At 36.7% G+C, this 21,950-nt stretch overlaps 1 protein-coding gene across 1 annotated transcript in view; it reads right to left on the bottom strand.

The window, feature by feature from the left end:
- RABGAP1L (RAB GTPase activating protein 1 like) overlaps nucleotides 1-21,950 on the bottom strand; it is a 239,104-nt gene that overhangs the window by 186,225 nt on the left and 30,929 nt on the right. Inside the window, 2 exon segments of the mRNA XM_009275856.2 lie at nucleotides 9,862-10,012; nucleotides 14,814-14,907. Of these exon segments, the coding sequence (XP_009274131.1) occupies nucleotides 9,862-10,012; nucleotides 14,814-14,907 (245 nt within the window).

Here is a 21,950-nt window from a genome sequence, read left to right as displayed (position 1 = left end):
GAGTAATGCAGCCTCCTGAATGCCAGTTATGCAACCTCTGTTTGAAAGCAGGGGATGGTTAGGAAGAAGTGAGTTTTAGATGAAAGAGTAATACCAAGAGAAGGTTGCTGGTTTAAGAAAAAAAAAAAAAATGCTCTCGGGAATTACATCTCTCTTGCAATGGTCCACATACATAACAATTTGCTTCATCTCAGCAGTGCCCTACGCTGTAACAGATAGATGCATACACACAGAATGAATATGCATTACATAAAGACAACACACACCGCAGAGAACTTCAGAAATGATCCGATGTTACTCAGTAGTCTAGAATACCATTTTTTAAACCGTCTTCTTACTATGGCTGCTCTTTCAGCATCAGCATCATTACTGCTACAGGAAAACTGAACACCTATTAACAAACCAATATTCAAATTAAACTAGGATACCCATTAATGTTTTATCTACAAAGGAGTATCATGGATTTTTAAAACAAGCTCTGAGGTGCCAAGCATTTACCAGAACTACCAGCTATTACCACACAGTAATTCTACTGTAAAGGAATAGCGAGACACTGAGACATCCCTCCTCCATCCTACCTAACAAAACACTTTTTATCTGCATCAATATACATATATCCGGAGTCTATGAGACTACCAATTTTAATATCAATTCTTCCAGTAACCATCATTTAAACCTATTCAGGCCATAATACTGGTATTATCCAACGTTTTATCATTCTGTTTGAAACAATGGGCAACTATGCTCCCCTGTTTTTGCAGATAATGGATTATAAATTCACACAAACAAAACAGAATGCAGTCCCCAAGAAGGCAAACGCAAATCTCGTTTGCACTGTACCTTTCAGAACAAATGTGTCAACTTATGTGACTTTTAGAGACGGTAGGTCATACAGGGACTCAAGAGCCAGGAATTGTATTGTGAGTGTCATTTTAGTGCTATCATAAGTAATTATGTATAAAAAATAAATTGCAGGAAAATTCTTAATGTGGCAGAACTTTTTATAATTTTATGCAGGCTCTGAAAAAAATATTATTGGTGCTATTTTCCACTGCAAATATCATACATAAAAGTTAAAATTAAGATGACATAAAAATAAAAATTACTAATGGATGCTACCCCTTTTTTTCCTGAAACGAGCTGTCATTAAATTGAAGAATTTCTTTGAAGATGAAGAGTGAGCACAAGGTTTTCCCTTTTGTGCACAGAAATTTGAAAGATTTTCTCCAGATAAGCTCTAAATGAATCAAAACTTGGCAAATTAAAATCACCTTAGGGACATTTTATTCCTGAGTTTGTAAAAGTAATATTAACATTTACTATGAAACTAGGTACCCTGGTACATTCATAATAAACTAAACCTTTTATCTGAAGTCTGAATTTAAATTAAGCTATTTAAAGAATTAAACTTCTGTCAACTTCTGCTCTTCAGAGGCAATATTTTTTCACTAATTTCTACTAAGTTATTTTCAGTTCATATATACTTTATTATTCCACAGTATGCAGCGCCACTAAAATAATTCAAAGAAGTGGAAGACTGTAACTGTCAGCACTAACAGCTCAACTTATACCAAAAATGAGGCATTCTATCAATCCAACCAGCATATGATCTGATTTTTCTCTGCAAACCACATTAAATTGTAAAAATATCAAGAATCTACTTGCCATTAAATGAATGATCTCAGTTGAAGAGTTAAGTAACAGCCATCCTATCCTTACCCTTTCAGAAAAGGTGGAGAAAAGTAAAACTTAAGAAACTGCCTATAGATACTGAATTTAAAAGAAACATGAAACTGGAAAAGTTGCACATACATCTCAAAGCGATCAGTTCCTCTAGAATTATTTTGCACAATATCTAAGTATCTCATTCAAAAAGCAATAAAACAGATATTAGTTATCTCTCTTTTTAGTCAACTGAAAAAATCACAATTTTTTTATAACGATAATTGATCCTTATATAATAGGAACTTCTGTAACTGATAAGCATGTAGCCATGCCATTCTTGATATCTAATCTCTCTAAAAGTTAAGGGAGACCATTCCTAATTAGTAGCGAGAACAAAAAAAGATGCAAAGAAAAAACTAGAACAAAAAGGTAACAGATCAGCATTTCTGAAACTTTTTAATTTTTATTGCTGGGAAATTTGTTCAGTGCAAAAAGACGGGCATGCTGTGTTTCTAATATTTGTAATCACAAATTGGGCAAGGTACCATCTTCAAAGATTTTAGGATGCTTTCTTGCAAAAGGGGGGGCCCTTTATCATTTGCAGTAGGGTATTTGCCATAAGCACACGAGTCAAAAGGAAAGATGGTAGTTGTACCAGTTTTGGCTGTAGCTGAGGACAGCAGTCTATTTAGAAAGATGAGAGCGCTTCACTTCATAGACACATTTTTGAAAGACTGCTGCAAGAGGAAACCCACAGGTTACATGCTACTCTTGATACTCTCACATTGTTTGTGACCAGACTGCTTAACAGACAGAGCTCTGATGAAATGGGTTCCTCCCCACTGTACTGGGCAAAGAACATACAAGTTATTCCTCGCTACGTAGATGCATGAACTCCTCCATTTTCAGTTAGGACAAACAGATGCAGCATTCTGAACACAAATATTTGCTACAAGAATACTCTAATGTTTCAGTCCATTAACCAACCTGCTGTGGCAGCTGGTGAACAGTCATCTTTTTAATTAGACACCCTTACTGATTAATTAGTCTCAGAACACTGAGCAGTGGAACCCTGCACGATGCCATTGGGACAAAAAATATTGCTCTTCCTAGTGCTAACTTAATATCCTTTGGTATTGCTGCAAATAACAAGCTTGATTAATTTTCTACTCAAACTAAAATAGCCTTCCTATGTAAGTAATTCTCTCAATCCACAGCTAAACTGTTTCAACCCAACAGGTTCACACAAATAAATAAATAAATAAATACTCCCCCACAAACATGGCATCAAGGCGCCAGTTTCAAAGTTAACTGCATTTAATCCTATTTGCATAGACATAGTGGCTCATTTGTAATCTCCTCCACTTTCCATTTACTAACTATGTGAGCAAACTAGCAATAAAAATAAAAAAGCCAAGTAAATATTAAGTATGAAGCAAAGAAGCAAATACCTTTTCTTGTTTGAACAGTTTTGGTAATTTCAAAGTGTAAAAAGTAAATACATTTCTACATTAGGTTTACATGAAAGTTGATCTTTACTTCAGTCCTTTGAGATCAGTTTGCAGATAGATGCACTAAGGAAAACATAATTAAAGTTAATTCAATGCATGGAAGACTGTACTTAAGCCGATGATGAAACTCCAACGATGATACTTGCTATTTTTAGCTATCCTATTTCTAACTTTTAATTTTGGACAAGAGACCACTATTACACCTTTGTGAGAAGAGATGATACAGACATCCATTTGTAGGAATTCTCATAGTCCTACCACTATGAAAAAGTTTCTGTTCTCAGAAAGTGCTTATAATAATGAAATACAGCTGTTAAAGAATTTCAAAGATTTTTCTCTACTGTAGCTCTTCCTTTTTGTAGAGGTTTGTAACAGAAGTGTTAAGCTTGATCTGATGACCAGCCAGTTGGAGACCCGCAGCAAAGCTACAGCACGTCACCTCTGCCAACAGGAAAACAGACTGGGAGCCACAAACTCACCCACAATGAGGAAACAAAGAGCAGCAACGCTAAGATTTACACAGGCTGAAACCAGCAAGCTTCGAGGGGAAAAAAAAAAACCACACCATAAGAATTGTTTGGCTCCTAAAGAGTACCAAAAACTTGTCATAAAACCAGTTTGTTGTCACTAACCAAGAGAAACCCAAGAGGTGTAGGTATGACTTTGTAGCCAGCATTCCTTGCCCTCCATGTCAGACAATTGATCCTGGCCAAGGCAGCTGAACACATGCACCATAGGGCTTGTGACTACATGGATACGAGAAAATTAGTATGTAACGTCTAATTCCATCAGTGCATGTGGACTGCTTCCAATTGCCATCATTTACTGTTCTTTTCAGCAAACAAGTGCTAAAGATTAATTTTGTATCTGAGCCTGCAAAACTTCTTAACCTGAGAGGTCTCCAGAAATCTGAAACCTTAACTTTCTTTTTTTTCTTTTTGCTTTATAATGAGAGGATTTGTCTTGTAGGAATCAGAAATAATAATACTGATCCAAACAGAACGGATAAACTACATATATTAGCTCTAAATTGATTAGATTTCATCCAGCCCAAAAAATAATACATTTGCTCCGTCTTCTGCAGCAATGGAATGTACTTTCATATAATTGGTCCCTACTGCACGAGAATTATACCTCTGTGTGATTAGTGCCAGTATCAATTTATTATATAACTGAGATAAGTTATTTTCATGATATGGCAATGTTTAATCCCCAAATCAATGCCTCATATTTGCTTCAGACTTTGGAAGAATTCTTAGGATTTTCACTCTTCTGTAGAGTGGCTTGAAACATTATTGGCTGAGATGCAAAACACCATTACATAGTCAGCAGACAAAGCTATTTTTTTGGCCAACTCTTCTGAAGCCTGACCCTTTAATTAGTTATTATCTCTAACTGCTCTGGACACATGCTCATATTGCCAAAGGAAATTATGACAATAAACAAATAATCTTATTTTTGGTTCTCTTGTAAGTCATTTGGAAGGACAGCCATTTAGTATTTCTTTAAGTCCTTCCACCCAAAGTCACCAGCCATTTCAAAAATGGACATTCACATTCATATGCAAACTTTCATTGCTTTTGAGTAACATAATACTACCAACATCTACTTCATCTGAAACCAGATTTCTTTTTCTGATCATACTTTAAAAAATAATAATAAATTCAAAACCAGTTTTGTTTTCTTAAATCAGAGCAGCAGCAGCAGCATTTAAAAGTAGTCTATATATGCTGTTAGATGAACTTTATACATACAGCTCATTTCTTAATGGAAATCAGATTGTAAACTGAAAGACTTTTATAAAGAAATGATACATTTAACAATCATAAATCCTACCTTAAAATGGTCCATCCAAAAGTTTTCAAACTACAGAATGTGAATGACTGTCTTCATTTTCTGCTTTCATTATTTCACTTATGCAACTACATAAAACCCTGACAGATATTACTTTCTGAACTTAGGAAAAAGGACTTTAGCGTAGGTAATTTCAAGAGTAATCAGTAACAGCACTACAAAACAGGCACCTGGTCCATAACACTGAAAAAGATGGAAAGAAGCCTCGCCCTACAAATTCAGCAGTGAGAACACATACAAGAATGAAACCATCTGAAACACAAAAGCAAACTGTTAATAATAGGCAGCGTAAGATATAATAAAACAAACATTTGTCCCAATTCAGACGCAGCAAATGTTCTACAGCAAGTTGCTTTATGACTGCCATCAAGTGACAGCAGATTTCTAACGATTTACACATTCACAGTGCCTGACACCTCTTCTGAAACGGACAGTGTGGAGTACGGGCAGCAGAGTGGGGCAAGGTGGAGTATAATTATTGCTGAAGACAATTACCAGTTACCTCAGTTGTAAACAGGGTAAACCGTGGCTTGCCACTGGTCAGTTTATCGGAGCTCAAGATATATCGTGTCATGGGAAAAATTAATCTGAGTCTCTTGAGAGGAACCAGTGAAGCTGAACATGAAATAATGTCAAGTAGGTAGGAGATAAAAACTCCATCAATGAAGTGACCCTAGCTTATGCATGGTTTCCTACTTATCTTCTTTTAATAAATGGATCTGACATGCTTTTACAAAAGCTCTATATACAAGTAGCAGCATTACCCCTTCATTATCATCACACAAGCAGATTTTTCTCACTCTGATTTACATTTGTGTTTTCCTTTACAATATATATTAAAAAAAAGTATGTATTTATCTCTGCTGGTGTATCTTCTATTTTCCCCTTTCTTTACTGTGCCACGTGCAGCAGGGTCAAAAGCCTATGGCACACATGCCAGAAAGGTAACTAAGGCAGATTGATTGTCATACAGTACAGATTTACATATATGTCAGAAATGAAGCAGCTGCCAAATCACAACTCCTACTCTCTAAAATTGTATGCAAGACCTACTATTGTGCTCCAGTCAAAATTTCTGAGAGGCTCATGGTAATCACCAAGCTGGAACTCAGCAGGAGATGTGAGATAGAGCAAGACAGTGCTTGTCAGTAAGAAAGTATTTGTGAGAGCAGAAGTATTTCTTTCTCCCTTCCCTCCTGGAACTCCAAACTCAGCTAGAGGTGGGAAATGTATCGGTGCGTGAATGCTCTGATATGGGAAGGAAACACAGTTCACTAGATCATTCTTGACAGACTGTTGACCTCCAGCACGAGGACTAGAGGACATGCCTTTTGTAGAAAATAAGTACGGCATTGATTTTTCTAATAAGACAGAGATTTTATTTTGCTTTCTGTGCTGAACTGAAACACTAAAACAAGTCCCAAATTACTCTCTCCTACAGAACACATTGAACAAAACACTCCTCTAACTAAAAAATACTGCAGTATATTTCAGAGCTCTGCATACAGATGGATATATACAGTATAACATGCATACCGGATCTGTAAAGTGATGTGAGTAATAGTTGGCCAATCTAACATACTACTTCTGCACAAACTGCACGCAACTGGAGTAGAACAACAAATGTGTCTATATCACAGTCTCTAAAGTAAATTTAAATGCTGAGAGTCTGCTATCATTCAGTTCATCACAAGGAACATGTTTTTGGCCTGCCAGCAACAGAATTCTCCTCCTCCACTAGTGAGCACAGTTTCACCAGGAGTTAACCAGCAACACTGTAGTAAAGTTCCAGTTTTTACCAGATTTCCCTCTGTTCCCCGTAAGAGGTAGTCATAAATTAGGTATCATATGTTCAGTACTAATAGTTCCAGCTATCGGGTTCACCTTTTAAGCTATGATAGTAAAATGACAGTTTTCAAGATTTGTTCCTCAAGTTAGCCCTCTGACATTTTCTTTAGGAAAAAATTCATTTACACCTCATAATCAAAGAAATCAAAGATGTCAAAGATGCTTTTAAAGCCAAGCCTCATTCAAGAAAACTGGCTGGCATTCCTTACCTTACTGGTGAGTACTGGCTAACACTATATTAATTACTGCAGTACTCTATAGCATTTTGCTATCACATTACACAGTTCAGCCACGTTATTTTGATCACTGGACAAAAAACCCCAACTGCACCTATATAAACTTACTTTCTTACAATTCTCTGGGTGCAGAGATTTTTCTAGTGATTTCCAGGTGCCCTCTTTCTCACTGAGGTACTGCAATTGGCAGTTTAGCCAAACGGTGCAGGTTGAGGCTGGATGACCAGAAAGGGGAAAGGGCTGGGGTGTTGGGAGAGCAGGCTCTTATGAAGGAGCTGTTACAATGAGCTAGGAGATAGAGCAGCACGGGACAGAATGTTATGAAAGGTTCAAGGGAACTAGGCAGTAATGGGGAGCTGTTTAAGGCAGACAGCTGTACTGGGGGAGTTGTATGAGGACGTAAGTGGGTAGTGGGTCAGGTCCGCAGATGTTACTACCACCTCCTACTTCTTGTACCTCAGATCATTTTATTCTCAAGATTGCAAGTGCAGAACACTGCCACCTCTAACCACCTAGGAATGTCTTACAGAAATAACACTCAGGAATGCACATGCTTACGGAATATACTACTAAAGTGGTCAAGACACCCACAAAAATATCCAGCTTCCAGAAGTGAGCCTAAAAAAAGAGAGAAACGTTAAGCAGAATGACCAAAATACAAGGAGACGATGAATCTCTGTAAACGTATGCGTAAACTGAAAGAATCAAGATGAAAGCTATGTATTTGATGGGAAGAATAAATAATTACAGAAAAAATAAAGTACATGTTGTTGGTATATTGGGATGGTAGCATACAAACAACGCAGAAAAAAGAAATCAGTTCTGCTTTTTCATACAGGAGAAGCAAGTGAACAATCATTAATACCCAAATAACTCTGAAGTTTAACATGTGTATTATTATTGACACAGAAGATAACACTACAACAAAGCTTTTAGTAGGATTCAGAGAATAATACATAGATGCCTGCCTCCCTCTCTCTCAAATAGCTTAATTCACATTACCAACACACCAAAATGAAACTGAAAAGTTCTGTTCACAGACATAAATATCAGATAATAATTCATTAAAAAAATTAGCTGACAAGTTTTTCTGGAGCACCCAATATTACCTATTCCTAAAAATAGGCCTTAGCTTGGTTTGGCATAGACTCTCTCCTGTTCATTTCTTTTCGTTAATCCTTTCATGCAATGTATGCCAAATGATGTGATCACCAGCAGTTACATACAGTCAGACTATAGAAGAAATTTTGTGATTTCAGAATAAAAGTGATTTACTTCAGAAAAAAACTTGAGTTTGCATAAATGCTTCAGTTCAGAATAGGATTTAATTTTCTAACCCATAACAGTATAATATTTCATATTAAATACTGTATGCAATATGATCTTCCAAAATATACGTCACTGAAGTATTTCTATCATGAAAAGGCCAAGCGTAGCATGGTATTTTTAAGGCATGAGGCCCTAGCGTCAAGATAAGGCTTGCATTTTAGAAGTTTTCCACTCCCTCCTCCGCTGTGAAACAAACATCTTCCCCACTTTTGGAAAGCAAGAGCAAAATAATGGAGGTGGTTTTGATGCAACATACAGCTGACAGATGTCCTGTGAATGGTTTCTAAGGAAAATATAACCCAACTATAACGTCAAAAAGAAAAATTTACACTATCCAAACATCCTTCTTTATTGGTAAAGGAAAAAGAAGCCATGCGGACAGATCTCACTCTGGGGACGCTTTTAAACTTTACAAACATAGTGGGTAGGTCAAATTAAGAGGACAAGTATGAAAAAGATATGACAACATTATGAAAGGAAACTTTTACTAACAACGTCTACCCCAGAACTTTTGTACGGACAGATGATTCATTCCCTAGATAACAAATCCAACACTTTCTATGAGCAACATATAAAATGATCTTCATCCGATTCTGCTGTTATGACTATTTTTGAGACCACTGTTTTTCTCAGAGTGCTTAACTACCCCTCAGCAGCAAGAATTTTAGTACTCCAAATGGTGAGTTTACCTCCTGACACTGCAGAGAGTTTTTGCTACTACAACACAGTGGTTCTCAATCTTTCAAACACAGCTATAAGCAGTCTGGAACATCTATGCAGACAAGTTCTTACAAAGTTTACTGACTGCACTGATGACATTAGGATACAGAATGGGAAGAGATTCCCAACAGGATTCTCCTCTCAAATCGCCCATACAGCAAGGAGACTGGTTTCCTGCTAGGTAAAAATGTTTTTAACATTCTTTTCTAAATAAACAACAAAGCAAGAAATACCCAACTTTTGGGGTTTTGGTTTGGGCCACATATTGGGTTGGTTTTGTGTTGGGGGGGGGGGGGTGTTAAACTAAAAAACAGAAAATTAAGGCATACAGAGAACAAAAGCTGTTGGAAAAAAGCGATGAATTTGAGTTTATAAAAAAAAAAAACCACCACCAAACACCTGAACAACAAGCTGATGTGCTTATTATCATCACAGCAAGTGAATAGAAAGCTAAATGTCAAGCATTACTACAGATATAGGTCACCAATTTCTACTGTTAATGCCATTCAGCAGGTACCCATGGCAGGAGGTAAAGTCACCTAATCACACTTTCAGTTGCTTAAAACAAGTCAAACTGTTTCACTCTTTTGCTACTTTGCCACTGAATAAAACTGCTGCTCAGTAGAATTCATTTTAACCAAAGGAAAACAAGGACAGAAAGCAAGACAGAAAGCAAGACAGAAAAAAAAATCACTTACCATTGTGATGAGAATTCTATATTTATCCAGCATTGCCTGGTTGTCATGGCATCCTGCCAGCAATTGCCAAACCTCTGCCCTTAGCGCTTCTGGAACACCACTTTTCACCAGGGTAGATAATCCGTTTGGTCTCACAACAAGATTATTGTGCCTGAGAAACAGACAATCATTTGCCTATTATACTTCAACTACAGGAGTAGAAATCAAGATTAAAAAAATATAAAAAGTTTTTCAACTTTCCAACGTTATTCTGAAAAGTAGAGTCAGCAACTAGCACCATAAAGTTTTCTTCCACTGGTTGCACTAATTAGTATTTGTCAGACGGAAAGCAAAAATTCTGCAAGGATTTGCAGTAAGAACCATGGCAAAATGTAGTGATATCCAAATTCTCTAGGTTTGGAGAAATTAATGAAAATTAGAACAATAAACAATTGCAGAAATTGAACTAAACTGGCTAATGAAGAACAATTTCAAATGAAAGAGAAAACTATGCCATCTGTGCAGATAATTCAATTTAAATATTTGTTCAACATCTACATTTAGCTTAGGTTAAGAAAAAGGAAATTAAAAATAACCTAAGCTGTATAGAGAAATAAATTTTCGAAAACAAATAAAAGCTAGTTTTAAGAGTACTAACATGATGACTGAAGTTCCAGTTTTACACTTAATGCCAAGAGTATGTTGCAAGTCCCACAAAGCAGTAACACTTGCACATACCTTGATAAAATCCCACCATTCCAAATAAATCTGCCTGTAAGTTTGAGCTGGTGTTTTACTGTTTGTACACATACCAAGAAATTGTAGGAAGACAACTGCAGGATGACTTTTTTTATTTTCCAACACCGCATAATTAATCCTACAAAAGTTGGTATATAGAACTATGAACAGGCCGTATTCAGAAAGGCTGAATACTAAAGATATGTTTTTCAAAAATAATCTAGTCACTGAACCCATACATTTAGGATAAAAATCACCACACATGCACAATATTGCAGAGCTTTCAGTTACAGATATTTAAAAATCCTTTTTGAGATAATAGTGTTTACTGATCTAGATTAAACCTCGCTTTGACTTATTGTGGCAATTTTCATAGCAATGCAGCAGGAAGACTGCGTGAATTGACTCTTTAGTCTTTCTAATGTAGGAAGTGCTTTGCTCTCTTATTTTTTTGACCACTGTTATGTTTTTCAACTCTGCTGGTAGGAGAATAGTGAGAGCAACAGTTTAGCCAAACGCTAGCAAGCTGCGATTAAATTAAATAACCTGCAGTTTGACCCTCGATTTTAAGTAAATGTTTAGAGTGCTTATTCTTTGAAACAGGTCATTAAGATGTGAACAGTTTACCACTACTGTTTAAATTTAAAAGGTGCTCTAAATAAATTTCTTTTTCCTATACTTAGAGGATGACATCCCCATTTTTCCAAATGACTTGAGAATTAAAAAAAGATAGTGTGATTATATAATGCCCTGATTCTTTTAAACACAATAATTATTTGAAATCTTAAATGTGTAGTGCAACACAAGTAATTTCAAACTTTATCATTCAGTTAGTCAAATTAAAACCCAACTAGTCCCTTTTCTCTTTTTCAGTACATTTTGCAGCAAGTCACACTCGACTAATGGTCTTGTGATGGGAAAAAGCTAGAAAGAAAAAACAATAACCACAGAAATATTGAAAGCACTAACCACTCTAAGCGGTTACAAAATTATGAAATGTACATTCAGGAATAAAAAAATAAAATACACGAGAAACTTAAAGCTCAAGTTGTGTGAAAATGAAGCATTCACAGCACAGTTCAGATTAGTTTGGTTATTACATGGATTTGGTCATATGTATTCTATATGAAACACAGAGGGCTTTCTCGGAGGACTCGGCGAGCAGATAAAATAAAATGAACAGCTAAAAAGGTACATTCCCATATAAACATAACAGGGAATTTTTCAGTGACACCAAGAAAACAATACAAATCACTTATAGCAACAACTAACAGAAATGCACATTCCATGCTGTAATACCATCCTTACTACTAAACATTCACAACTGAGAATTAAGCATCCTATAGTGCACCAGATTTTACTGGATTTGTCATATATTTAGATAGTTTTACAGTAGAGGTAATATTTTAGCAGCATTAGTCCATGCAGTAAAGCATAACTCTGTAACTTTAATAGACAACTTCTCAGTTTCTGAATGTCTGTTTGGGAAACAGCTTGATCATTAATAATCCTTCCTCTGTATTCTACAATAATGAACAAATACAGATTTTTCCCTCCTTTGTGTAGAGGCCCAGGCACCTTACATTCCTAGAAACTTTCTGACACCTGCTTGACCATACTATAACAGAAACAAGCATAAAATAAAAGCTTGTCTTATTCTAGTCTTATCCTCTAGCATGTGGGAAAAAACGGGTCATTCATGGATGCTGACATCTTTAATTTGTTACAAAGTGCTGTAATTCTCCTGCGCAAAATTCAAAGACATAATTTTAAAACATCCAAGAGCAAGGATACAGAACAGCGATGTATGCTCCAACTTGACAAACAAATATTTCTGATTAAGGACTGCTATTGACCATTACTACACTTTAAAAAAAAAAAAAAAAAAAAAAAAAAAAAAAAAAAACAACAAACAACACATGAGAAATAGTTAAATACTTAGCTAAGCTAGCTCAGCTTGCAAGAACAACTTTAACACTAAGCATGCAGTAAATAGTAAAATAAATTAAAAGATATTCCATTATTTCCAACAGTTTGTTGTATCTTTTTGGTAAACTCTCTTAAGCCCTGTTTATATTTTTGAAGGAGACTCTTGGAACAATGTTTCTGCTGAGTCAGTCCGTTAGGTTACAGTGACATTTTAATGAAATGACAAGAAGCAATTAAAATGCAAGAAATTTTTCATCTAAGAGACAAATCAGCACACCAGTTCTCCAAGTGGAAATGTTAATTTTTATTTATTTACTTTTTTACAAGCGCACAGATATTCCACTAGCATATGCTGCAGTTTTCAACACACTAAAAGACTTTATTTCAATCTATTTTTAGTTTTCAAATTGTTAACATTTTTCATCTGTTACTCTTTCCAAATTTTGTTCTTAAAATGTAACATAACACTATTCAAGAATTCAAGTATGTTATACACTTGAATTTATCTCAAAAAGTAATATTGCTTGAGAAGCTCCTAAAGTAAATGTTTGCTACTGCTAGTCTTCAAGCTGGCTGTGATCTCCCATTTCTCATCCCATTTTTAACTCATTTTAACTAAGGTGTTTTAACTACTAAATGATCCTCTGGGTTATTTGTATAAGTTTATGTTAGAACTTCAAAACAGTTTACTCCAGAAGTCTTAAACGTTTTGTCTCATTGAATAGTATACTTGAGTAACTTTAAGAAATAGTTGGTTACGTGAAACTTGAGAGAATGAGCTGTGGGTGGTTCTTTATTTCAGCATGCTTACCCACAGGAGTCCAGATATTTGTCAAGGGCATAAGGTAAAACTAAAATAATTAACTGATAGATGAATTTAAAAAAAAAATAAATTAAAAAAGTAGCATCTTCCAATGCAAATGCAATGCAGATTGAAACAAACCTGCCACGCATTTCTTTATGGACTCAGGATGGCTTTCCCCATTGGCCTTGGGGTGCCAGATATAAAATTGCAAACAATTTATAAACTATCTCTTGGGATGTCCTTTAGAACAGGCTTTGGAAAGTTCTAAACAGCCACAGAGCGGATCTGTTTACAGCCTTTTCAGGTGAGGAAAACACGCTTGTCTATAGGGATCAACTGACTTCCCCACTTTTCCTCAGTATTGTCTTAATCATTCAGAGGGTCCATAGCCAGAATATTTGCACAATCATTCCATTAAATATTTGTGCTTCCCCAAAAAGATCTTTCATTAACGCCAGAAACTTGGATGACAAAACAGTTAAAAACAAGCAGGAGGGAAGGGTTCCGGAGGGAAGGGTTCCCTTAAGCTCAATAAAATCTTGTGATGTCTCATTTAGTAACATTTGCATGAGATCTCCATTAAAGATGAGGTCAGCAGCAAGAGGCTGTGTTTCTCCAAAGCTACAAGGGGGCCAAGTAAAGGGGGGAATTGCCCAAATAAATCCTTAAAATGTTTTTCAGCTCTCTTTTTGGAGTTAGGAAGACGAAACTTTGCCAATTCCAGATTAGGGGCCTCTAATTATTTTTGTCTCAGGCAGCAGGAGCTATTACTTAAAAAGGGAAAACCAAGTAAGTGGTTCTGGCATTTGCTAATAGTATAAGGTCTCTCAGAGGTAGCAAATACACAGACATTTTCCTCTCTTGGCAAAGTATATGCTGCTACTGAAGCACTTAATTAAACCACAGAAGTAACACTGTTGAGAACATGCTCTAGGCTTACAAATACTCTTCATCTTACTCTCCAACAGAAACAGTTTAAGTGAGGATCACAGTCTTTCTAGAATCCCTTTTCAAGTGCTTACATGTAGCACAAAAAAAAAAGTGCCTCTAAACAAATCAGTCAATTAAATGTACGTCAGCTAGCACAAATGACTTAAGACAGGACAGACTGGAGTTGCTCTGTCTTTTCTATGCTAGCACTGAGAGGCACCGAGTTTCATGAGAGCTTAACATCCAGCCCCAAGGAACACAGGTGGCCAGAAAGTTCTGCATTTGAAGACTCACACCTGCAGTGTGAGCATACACAGACATATTCTCAAACACTGAGCAAAACAAGACTTTTGCAGATGCTGTGGGAGAGATTTGTCAAATAACTGCAAGTTAAAATAAGAGGATTTACCAGTCCTTTTAAAACTAGGTTTAAAATACAGACTTCAGTGTGGTTTGTATTTTAAACTGTGTAAGCTGAAGAATTTCAAACCTCCTGCACAAGAGCATATAGTGTCACGAAACAAAGAAAAGGTTAATATTTAAAATCTAAATTTAAGAAATGAAGCATTACCATCTCCCCAGTAAGTCTCCCCAGGAATACAAAATCTTCTCAGGACAATCCTTTGATACATCACCAGTGCCACTGGAGAGTTCATTATCACTCTCTGGAAAAAAAAAAAAAGAAAGAAAAAAGGCAAAACAAGAAAACAAAAGCATGCACAGATTTACTGAAGAGAACAGATATTAAAGATGCATACATATAAGTCTCAGAAAATTCTTCTCACATATCAGTTTTAAAACCACAAAAAGACATAGAAAATATTAGTGGAACCATAAAGAATGTTTAGCAGACTTGACAAAACAAGTGTATTAATAAAGTTACCATAAAGTTTAAGAGAACAAGACTAGGGAATAATTCACAGCACTGCCACAGGAAAAAGGGCTGGGATCTAGAAAAGCATTATGTGAGAAAAGATTCAAGGCTGTCAACTATCCATTTAATGAAATTTCACAATGCAATATTATCTAAGTCACATCCACTCCAGACTTCACATAAAGAGAACTCTCTTTTAAAGCATAGTAGATAACACTACTTCATTACATTGCATCCCTCAGGCACCATTCTGCTCTCATGTGGTACTCTGATCTCAAGAAGCCTACTCAGAGTCACAAAATAATTTTTTTTACTGAAACAAGTTCATGGAAGAGCAGCAAAAACAACACTGTGACATTAGAGGTCATATTGCATGGAACAGACAAGAATGCTTCAAATGGAAAAGAAACCTCGTAAGTATTAAGAAAACACTTATGGAGGGATGTATGTCATTATATGACTAATACACAAAACTAGAAGGGACAATGTGAGCTTGGGATAGTGTGCTCCAATAACCATCCAATCCAAGTAACAATCCAATTTCCAAGTATCTTAGGGGTCTATGCAGATGTCCACTGTAAGTTGAACAGTCTAACTTGTTAGAGCAGCTCCTCACATGAACATGGTTTTGCAGTTATTTGGACTTTTTCCAGTTTTATCTGAATAAAATACTGCTAAAAATTAAACATGAGTACAATTTCAACAACACCAAATGTTGACAGGGCTCCAATTCTCAGCACCTTTACTATGAAACACAACCTACAATGAGACACTGCAACAACCCCATTATCCTCAGAGGCCTCTGAAGCTATGGAGAGTTTCGATGTTAGAAGGCCTCAAGGTTGCTCTTTCCTATGAACTGAGCTGTCTCAAGAAGCTAAAATAAAACAAAAAAGGAGGACCAAAGCTACATCTGCTCCCAAAATCCCTTAGATACTCTCTTCAACACAGCTCAGTCACATCTGGTTACTGACCTAATATCTTTAATTCCTCAGGTACTTTAAACACTTCACATCCAACTTTATGTAGACAACAGTAGTAGTTCAGGTAGAGGAGGATTTTCAGTACTTGTACAATTATCCTCTTAAGTCTTCATCCTTGTCATTCTCACTTCAATTAAACGTTTCTAATTTATAGTCTCAGCAATTGTCAAATACAAGTCATTAATAAAAACAACATCAATGCTTGAAATAGACAACAAACTGAGAGGACAAAGATAGCATATACTGTATCTCAAGGACAACTAACAGCAAAAATGCTGCCCTGAGAGCAGAGAGAAGCATATCAGAAATCTCTTAGTGTTTCACATTGAACATTAGATTAGTGAACCCTTTAGCTTGGAACCTGTTTGTACAGCTTTACAGGCCCCAAAATACAAGGCCAACCTGCATTTAAATACTTCCCCTTCAAATTTAAAAACAAACAGACAAACAAAACCCCCCAAAACACCCACGCTCATCATAAACCTACAGGAAACTTGATTTTAAGCTTTCCCAATCTTTTGCATACATTCACTAGATCTAAAGATGCAAATATGAACATCTACAAACACCAAAAATTTATCATTTTAACTAAAATTTGATATCACTATAGAAGGATTCCCAGTAACCAAAGGAACCCATTAAGTTCCAGTGGAAGAAATGTATTTGAAGACTCAACTTTCCTTTCATATTAAAATTACCAAAAATACTGTAAAGGCAAATCTCCTCACCACCCAGGCCTGGTAATAACTAAAAGGAAAAAAAAAGTAAGTTAAAGCAATTAAATGCATTACATTTTTTAAATTCAGTCCTCTCCTGATTTGCCTAACTGGATCAAAGAGATCAATTATAAATGCAGCCCTTCTACTTCCCATGGAAACAACGACAAAAAATTTTGAGGAAACATTTTCTAGATTGAGTACATTGGCCATTCAGAGACACAAGGTACGTATTAATGGTACTGGTACATATTATGAATCTCCAGAAACCTGGCTCACACCAGAAATTTATCATAAACCACAATTTCAGAAAGGTTTCACACATTCAAGGTAAAGGAAGACAATGTGGCACAAAATTCTGAAAGGAGAGATTTGAGTTACTTGAAGAGACTGAAGAACTACAGTGCATCTCTACAAGAGCTACTGGTGAAAATATACACAAACAAATCTTGCAGTCTGAAAAAAAATCTGATAAAGATGAATAAAACAAATCCCCAACCAGACCAAAACGTTTAAAAATGAAGTTATGCTGAATACTTCCAGGAACAAAGCACACTAGCTGTTATCTGATCCAAACCTGAGCTTGCCAAGGAATACTAACATCAGACAAAAAGAAACAAACCCCTTCTTTTCTCACCCGAAGTTCTTCAGATTAGTGTTACATAGCATATGTATTCCAGCAAGATATATCACAAAGCTACAGTGCTTCAGCCCTGAAAATTCTTTCATCTGGAAGGCTTAACAGTATTTGGAATGTATTATTCAGTTATATGTCAGAAAATTACAGGCCTTAATTAGAAATGCCATATGTTCCCTTTCAAAAGACGCTAATGTCAAACTTCAAAATAGAACAGGGCAAAGGAGAGAGAATAAACAGCTTTAAAAATCCCTACTTTGTTTCCATTTTAAAGACTATTTACATCTTCTAACCTGTGTAAGCACTTAGGTATAAATTAAGGGGAAAAAGAAAAAAGAAGAGGTTGTGGGAGGGATATTTAACTGTAGATGTTCTTCAAGGTGTGCTTTTATACATTTTTTTTTTCCACATTCTATAGCATCTATAAGCCAGCAGCATTAGCCAGAGCATGATTTTATCCACCCTTATTCTGCAGGAAATGCCACAGAACCCTTCCTCTAAATGTATTGTGTACTTCTCCCTTCCTCCTTTATTTGCCCTCACCTCTCAGAGCCTCTCAACTGGACTACAAAACTTATGCCTCACCAGAATGGGAGATGTCTCAAGGGAGCAAACCTGAGGGGCTGGGTTGTAAATGTGCATACACACAAACAGCCTTTAAGAATACTTACAGATAACAGTAAGGCTCTTGGGGTTTTTTGTTTATTTGTTTCTTTTTACCTGCAATGTGATTCACAAAATTCACAAAAAACTCACTTTGTGGATGTCCCATGAACCAATTCCCTAAATTCAGAGCCTCTGTTTAAAGCAGGCCTGAAGGATCACACTTCCACAGCAAGCATCGCTCTGCATGGCTTCAGCATGGAATCATAGAATACTTTAGGCTGGAAGAGACCTCTGGAAATCAGCTAGTCTGACCTCCTACTCCAAGCAGCGCTTGTTAGATCAGGTCAGGACCTGAATGGGAGGGTAGTCTTGAACACATTCAAGAAAGGAGATCGCAGAATCTCTCTAAATAACCTGTTCCACTACTTGACCATGCTTATGGTTTAAAAACAAACCAACCAACCCACCAAAAACATCCTTTTATCTATCCAGAATTTCCCAGGTTCTAACTTCTGTCTGGTATCTGTTGCCTCTCAGCCTGTTATTGTGCACCTCTGAGAAAAGAGTCTGGCTCCATCTTCTCTGAGTCCTCTGATGTAGTAGTTGCAGACAGCAATAAGGATTCCTCTGAGCTTTTTCTTTTCCAGGCTGCACCAACTCTGTTCTGTCAGCCTGTCATTGTGTGTCATGTGCTGCTGCCATCTGACCAGTTTGGTGGCCTCCACTGGACTTGCTCCAGCGTGTCAATGTCTGCCTTGTACCGGGGAGCCCAAGACTGGACCCAGTACCCAAACACAGTCTCACAGGTGCTGAATAGAGGGGATGAATCTCTTCCCTGGACCTGCTGGCTAGACTCCTGCTAATACAGCCTAGGGTGTGCTTGGCCTTCTTTGCTGCGAGGGTACACTGCTGACTCGTTTTCAACTTTTTGCCTGCTAGGATCTCCAGGTACTTTTCTGCAAAAGTCGCTTTGTATCTGGTTAGTGTCCAGCCTGTCTTGTCACATGGGGTTATTTTATTGTGGATACAGGACTTTGCACTTGCCTTTGTTGAACTTCATGAGGCTCCTGCCAGTGCATTTCTCCGGCCTGTCCAAGTCCCTCTGAGTAGAAGCCCTGCCCTCCAGCATTATCAACCACTCCCCCCAATTTGCAGTTGTTCACAAACCTGCTGAAGGTGTACTTGGTCCCATCGTGCAGGTGATTAATAAAAACATCTAACAGCACTGATCCCAATACTGATCCCTAAAAGATACCACTACTTACTGGCTGACAGCAGGACTTTGCACCATTGATTGAGTCTTTCATCCCAGCAGTCCAGCCAACCTTCCAACCACATTATTTTTCACTTATCCAGTCCCTGTCTCATTGATTTAATGATAAGGACACTATGGGATACAGTGTTGGAGTCCCTGTTAAAATCAAAGTATACAGCATCCACTGCCTGTCCCTTGTCCACAGCACTGGTCACCTTGTCACAGTAAGCAATGAGGTTGGTCACAATGATTTGCCCTTCATAAATCTATGCTGGCTGTTCCCAGTAACCTTGTTTGTCCTTCATGTTTAGAAACTACTTTCAGGAGTATTTGCTCCACAACCGGTCCCACGGACTGAGGTTAGGCTGACCTGGGTCTTCCTTCTGGCCAAATGACATTTGCTTTTCTTCTTTTGGACATTTTCTATTTGCATGAGATAAATATGGAAGCCTGAACAGATACCACTCAGGTTGGGGGAGAATCTCTGGATGATAGATTTTGCATATAGTCTGTTTTGTTAGTATACCTATAGACAAACATAAACGTGTAAAAAATGGTCTCTTTCAAATATCTGTAGGGACATTCAAGAACAAACTAAATCTAACTGAAAAGATTGGCAGCCTATTGGATGTATATAATTTTGTGCCTACTCCATTTAGAAACGCTCATTACATAAATTATTCATTATATGAGCAGACTCTTCAGAATAGGGCACAGAGAGTTGTATTTTAAGTGGCCCAGCACTAACATTTATTATTATGTAAAAATACTCTGATCAATTATAACTTTCCCCCCCTTTAAAAAACAGACCCCAACTTGCAGAAGTATGATTGTTGGTATGGAAGACCTCTTAGAGCTTTTAGCATTACCTTTAGCAAAATAAACTATGGCTCATTATTCTTGGTAACCAATAATTTGGAAAATGCTTCCCAAAGTGGCCCATCTTCCACATAGCAGAGGCACCTCTTTGGATTTAGTCTGATCCAGAATAGCCTGAAAGACTGTTTTTAATGGAAAACAAGTAAAACTTTCAGAATTACAACAATTACCTTTGACATGAAATGGCAATAAGGTTATTTTCTGTTGGGGGGGCACGCATTTGGGTTTTTTGTTTGTTTGTTTTTTATTATAAAGTATTTGTAACTGATGAAGTGCCACAGAAGACCACCCTATGCAGTAAAATGGCTGGACATGTTTGGAGCACTGTAAAACCATGAGAGGTTTGACTATCTCCCAAGACAGCAACAGAGTGATTAAGACGAGCCTTATGAGACAGCTTCACTAGGTTATCCAAGTTCTTACTTTTTAACTTGACTAAAGAGAACACAGGTCTTGATCATATAGTCCCCTGCAGATATTTGTCTAACCTAACCCTACAAACCTCCAGTTACCTCCGTAAGCAGTTCATTACAAGGACTTCATGCTCTTACTCTATGGACTATATCTCTCAGTTCGAACCTAATTCTTTCTACCTGCAATTTATGCCAATTACCTTTTTCTCCTAAACAATTTTAGCACATCTCACTTCCAAAAAAAAAAATCTGTGTCTTTGTTCTTTCTTCTCTAAAAAACTCTGCCTCTTTCCTCAAAGGACACATTCTCCAGACTTCCACTCATTTCTGATCTTTTCCTCCAGCTGGTCTATATTTTTTCTTGATGAGAGGTGTTCAAACAAAATCCTGAGGCATCAAGTGTTCAAAACAGAAGAATTATGCATGCAGTAACTCTTTATTATAAGCAAATACCCCACAGAAAAAAAAAAAAAAAAAAATACACAGACACAAAATCTTGGCCTCTTCTCCTCGCTCATTTATTTTGATAGCGAAGGCTTTTGAGCCCACAAATACAGAACATGGAGCACCCTTAGAGGATAACACTAGTATTCACAGCAACACTGACAAGTTGTGCAAAGACTGTAACAAAATACTGTGAGAAACCAACTCAGAATAAAGTCAAATAGCACAGATGTTCCTCTCTCTGATCAGGTACTTAACAGACTCTGTCGAACAAAAGTAATCAGCTATGTTTATTGGTATTTTCCATTTTTGGCTTGAGGAAATAGATTCCAGTTAAGAACTCTTACTCGTGTAAACAAAAATTGAAGTATTAAATATGCTTGAATGTTTTTAATCTTCCTGTTTTTAAAGTGAAAGAGGGTATTTTTTTGTTTCGGGGTGGGTTGGTTTTTTTTTTTTGAACAGGCCTTTTTTTGCATCTTACTTTAAAAATTTTCCTTTAAACAATACTCCCCTCATCCACATTTAACACCAATTATATAGCTACAGAGCTACTTTTCCAATAGATTCAGTTCTCCTTAAAGAAATCTACTAGATCACCTGAAATATGACAATACCATAGAAGTCAAACTCATCTGTCAGTTAATAAAAAAGACAAATAAGGCGGAAAACTATACTGTTGTTTCAGCAAGTTCAAGCATAAAAGTACATAAGTTAAGTACATCCTAAAATGAGTAGAAATGCATGAATATAGCAGATAAAAATGAACAGGTGGGATTTGAGCACTGATGTGAAGAAGAAAAAAGGATTGTTAATGAGTTTTAATTGAGAAGCTGTTACAAGTGAAATAAAGAGTAGGTGGAACTGAAAAATAATATAGTTGGAGCAGCCTGAAGGAGAA

Source organism: Aptenodytes forsteri, unplaced genomic scaffold (assembly GCF_000699145.1).
Source record: "Aptenodytes forsteri isolate BGI_AS27 unplaced genomic scaffold, ASM69914v1 Scaffold289, whole genome shotgun sequence".
Lineage (NCBI taxonomy): Eukaryota > Metazoa > Chordata > Aves > Sphenisciformes > Spheniscidae > Aptenodytes > Aptenodytes forsteri.
The sequence above is the reverse complement of the archived record's forward strand: the minus strand, read 5'-3'. Positions and strand labels throughout refer to the sequence as shown.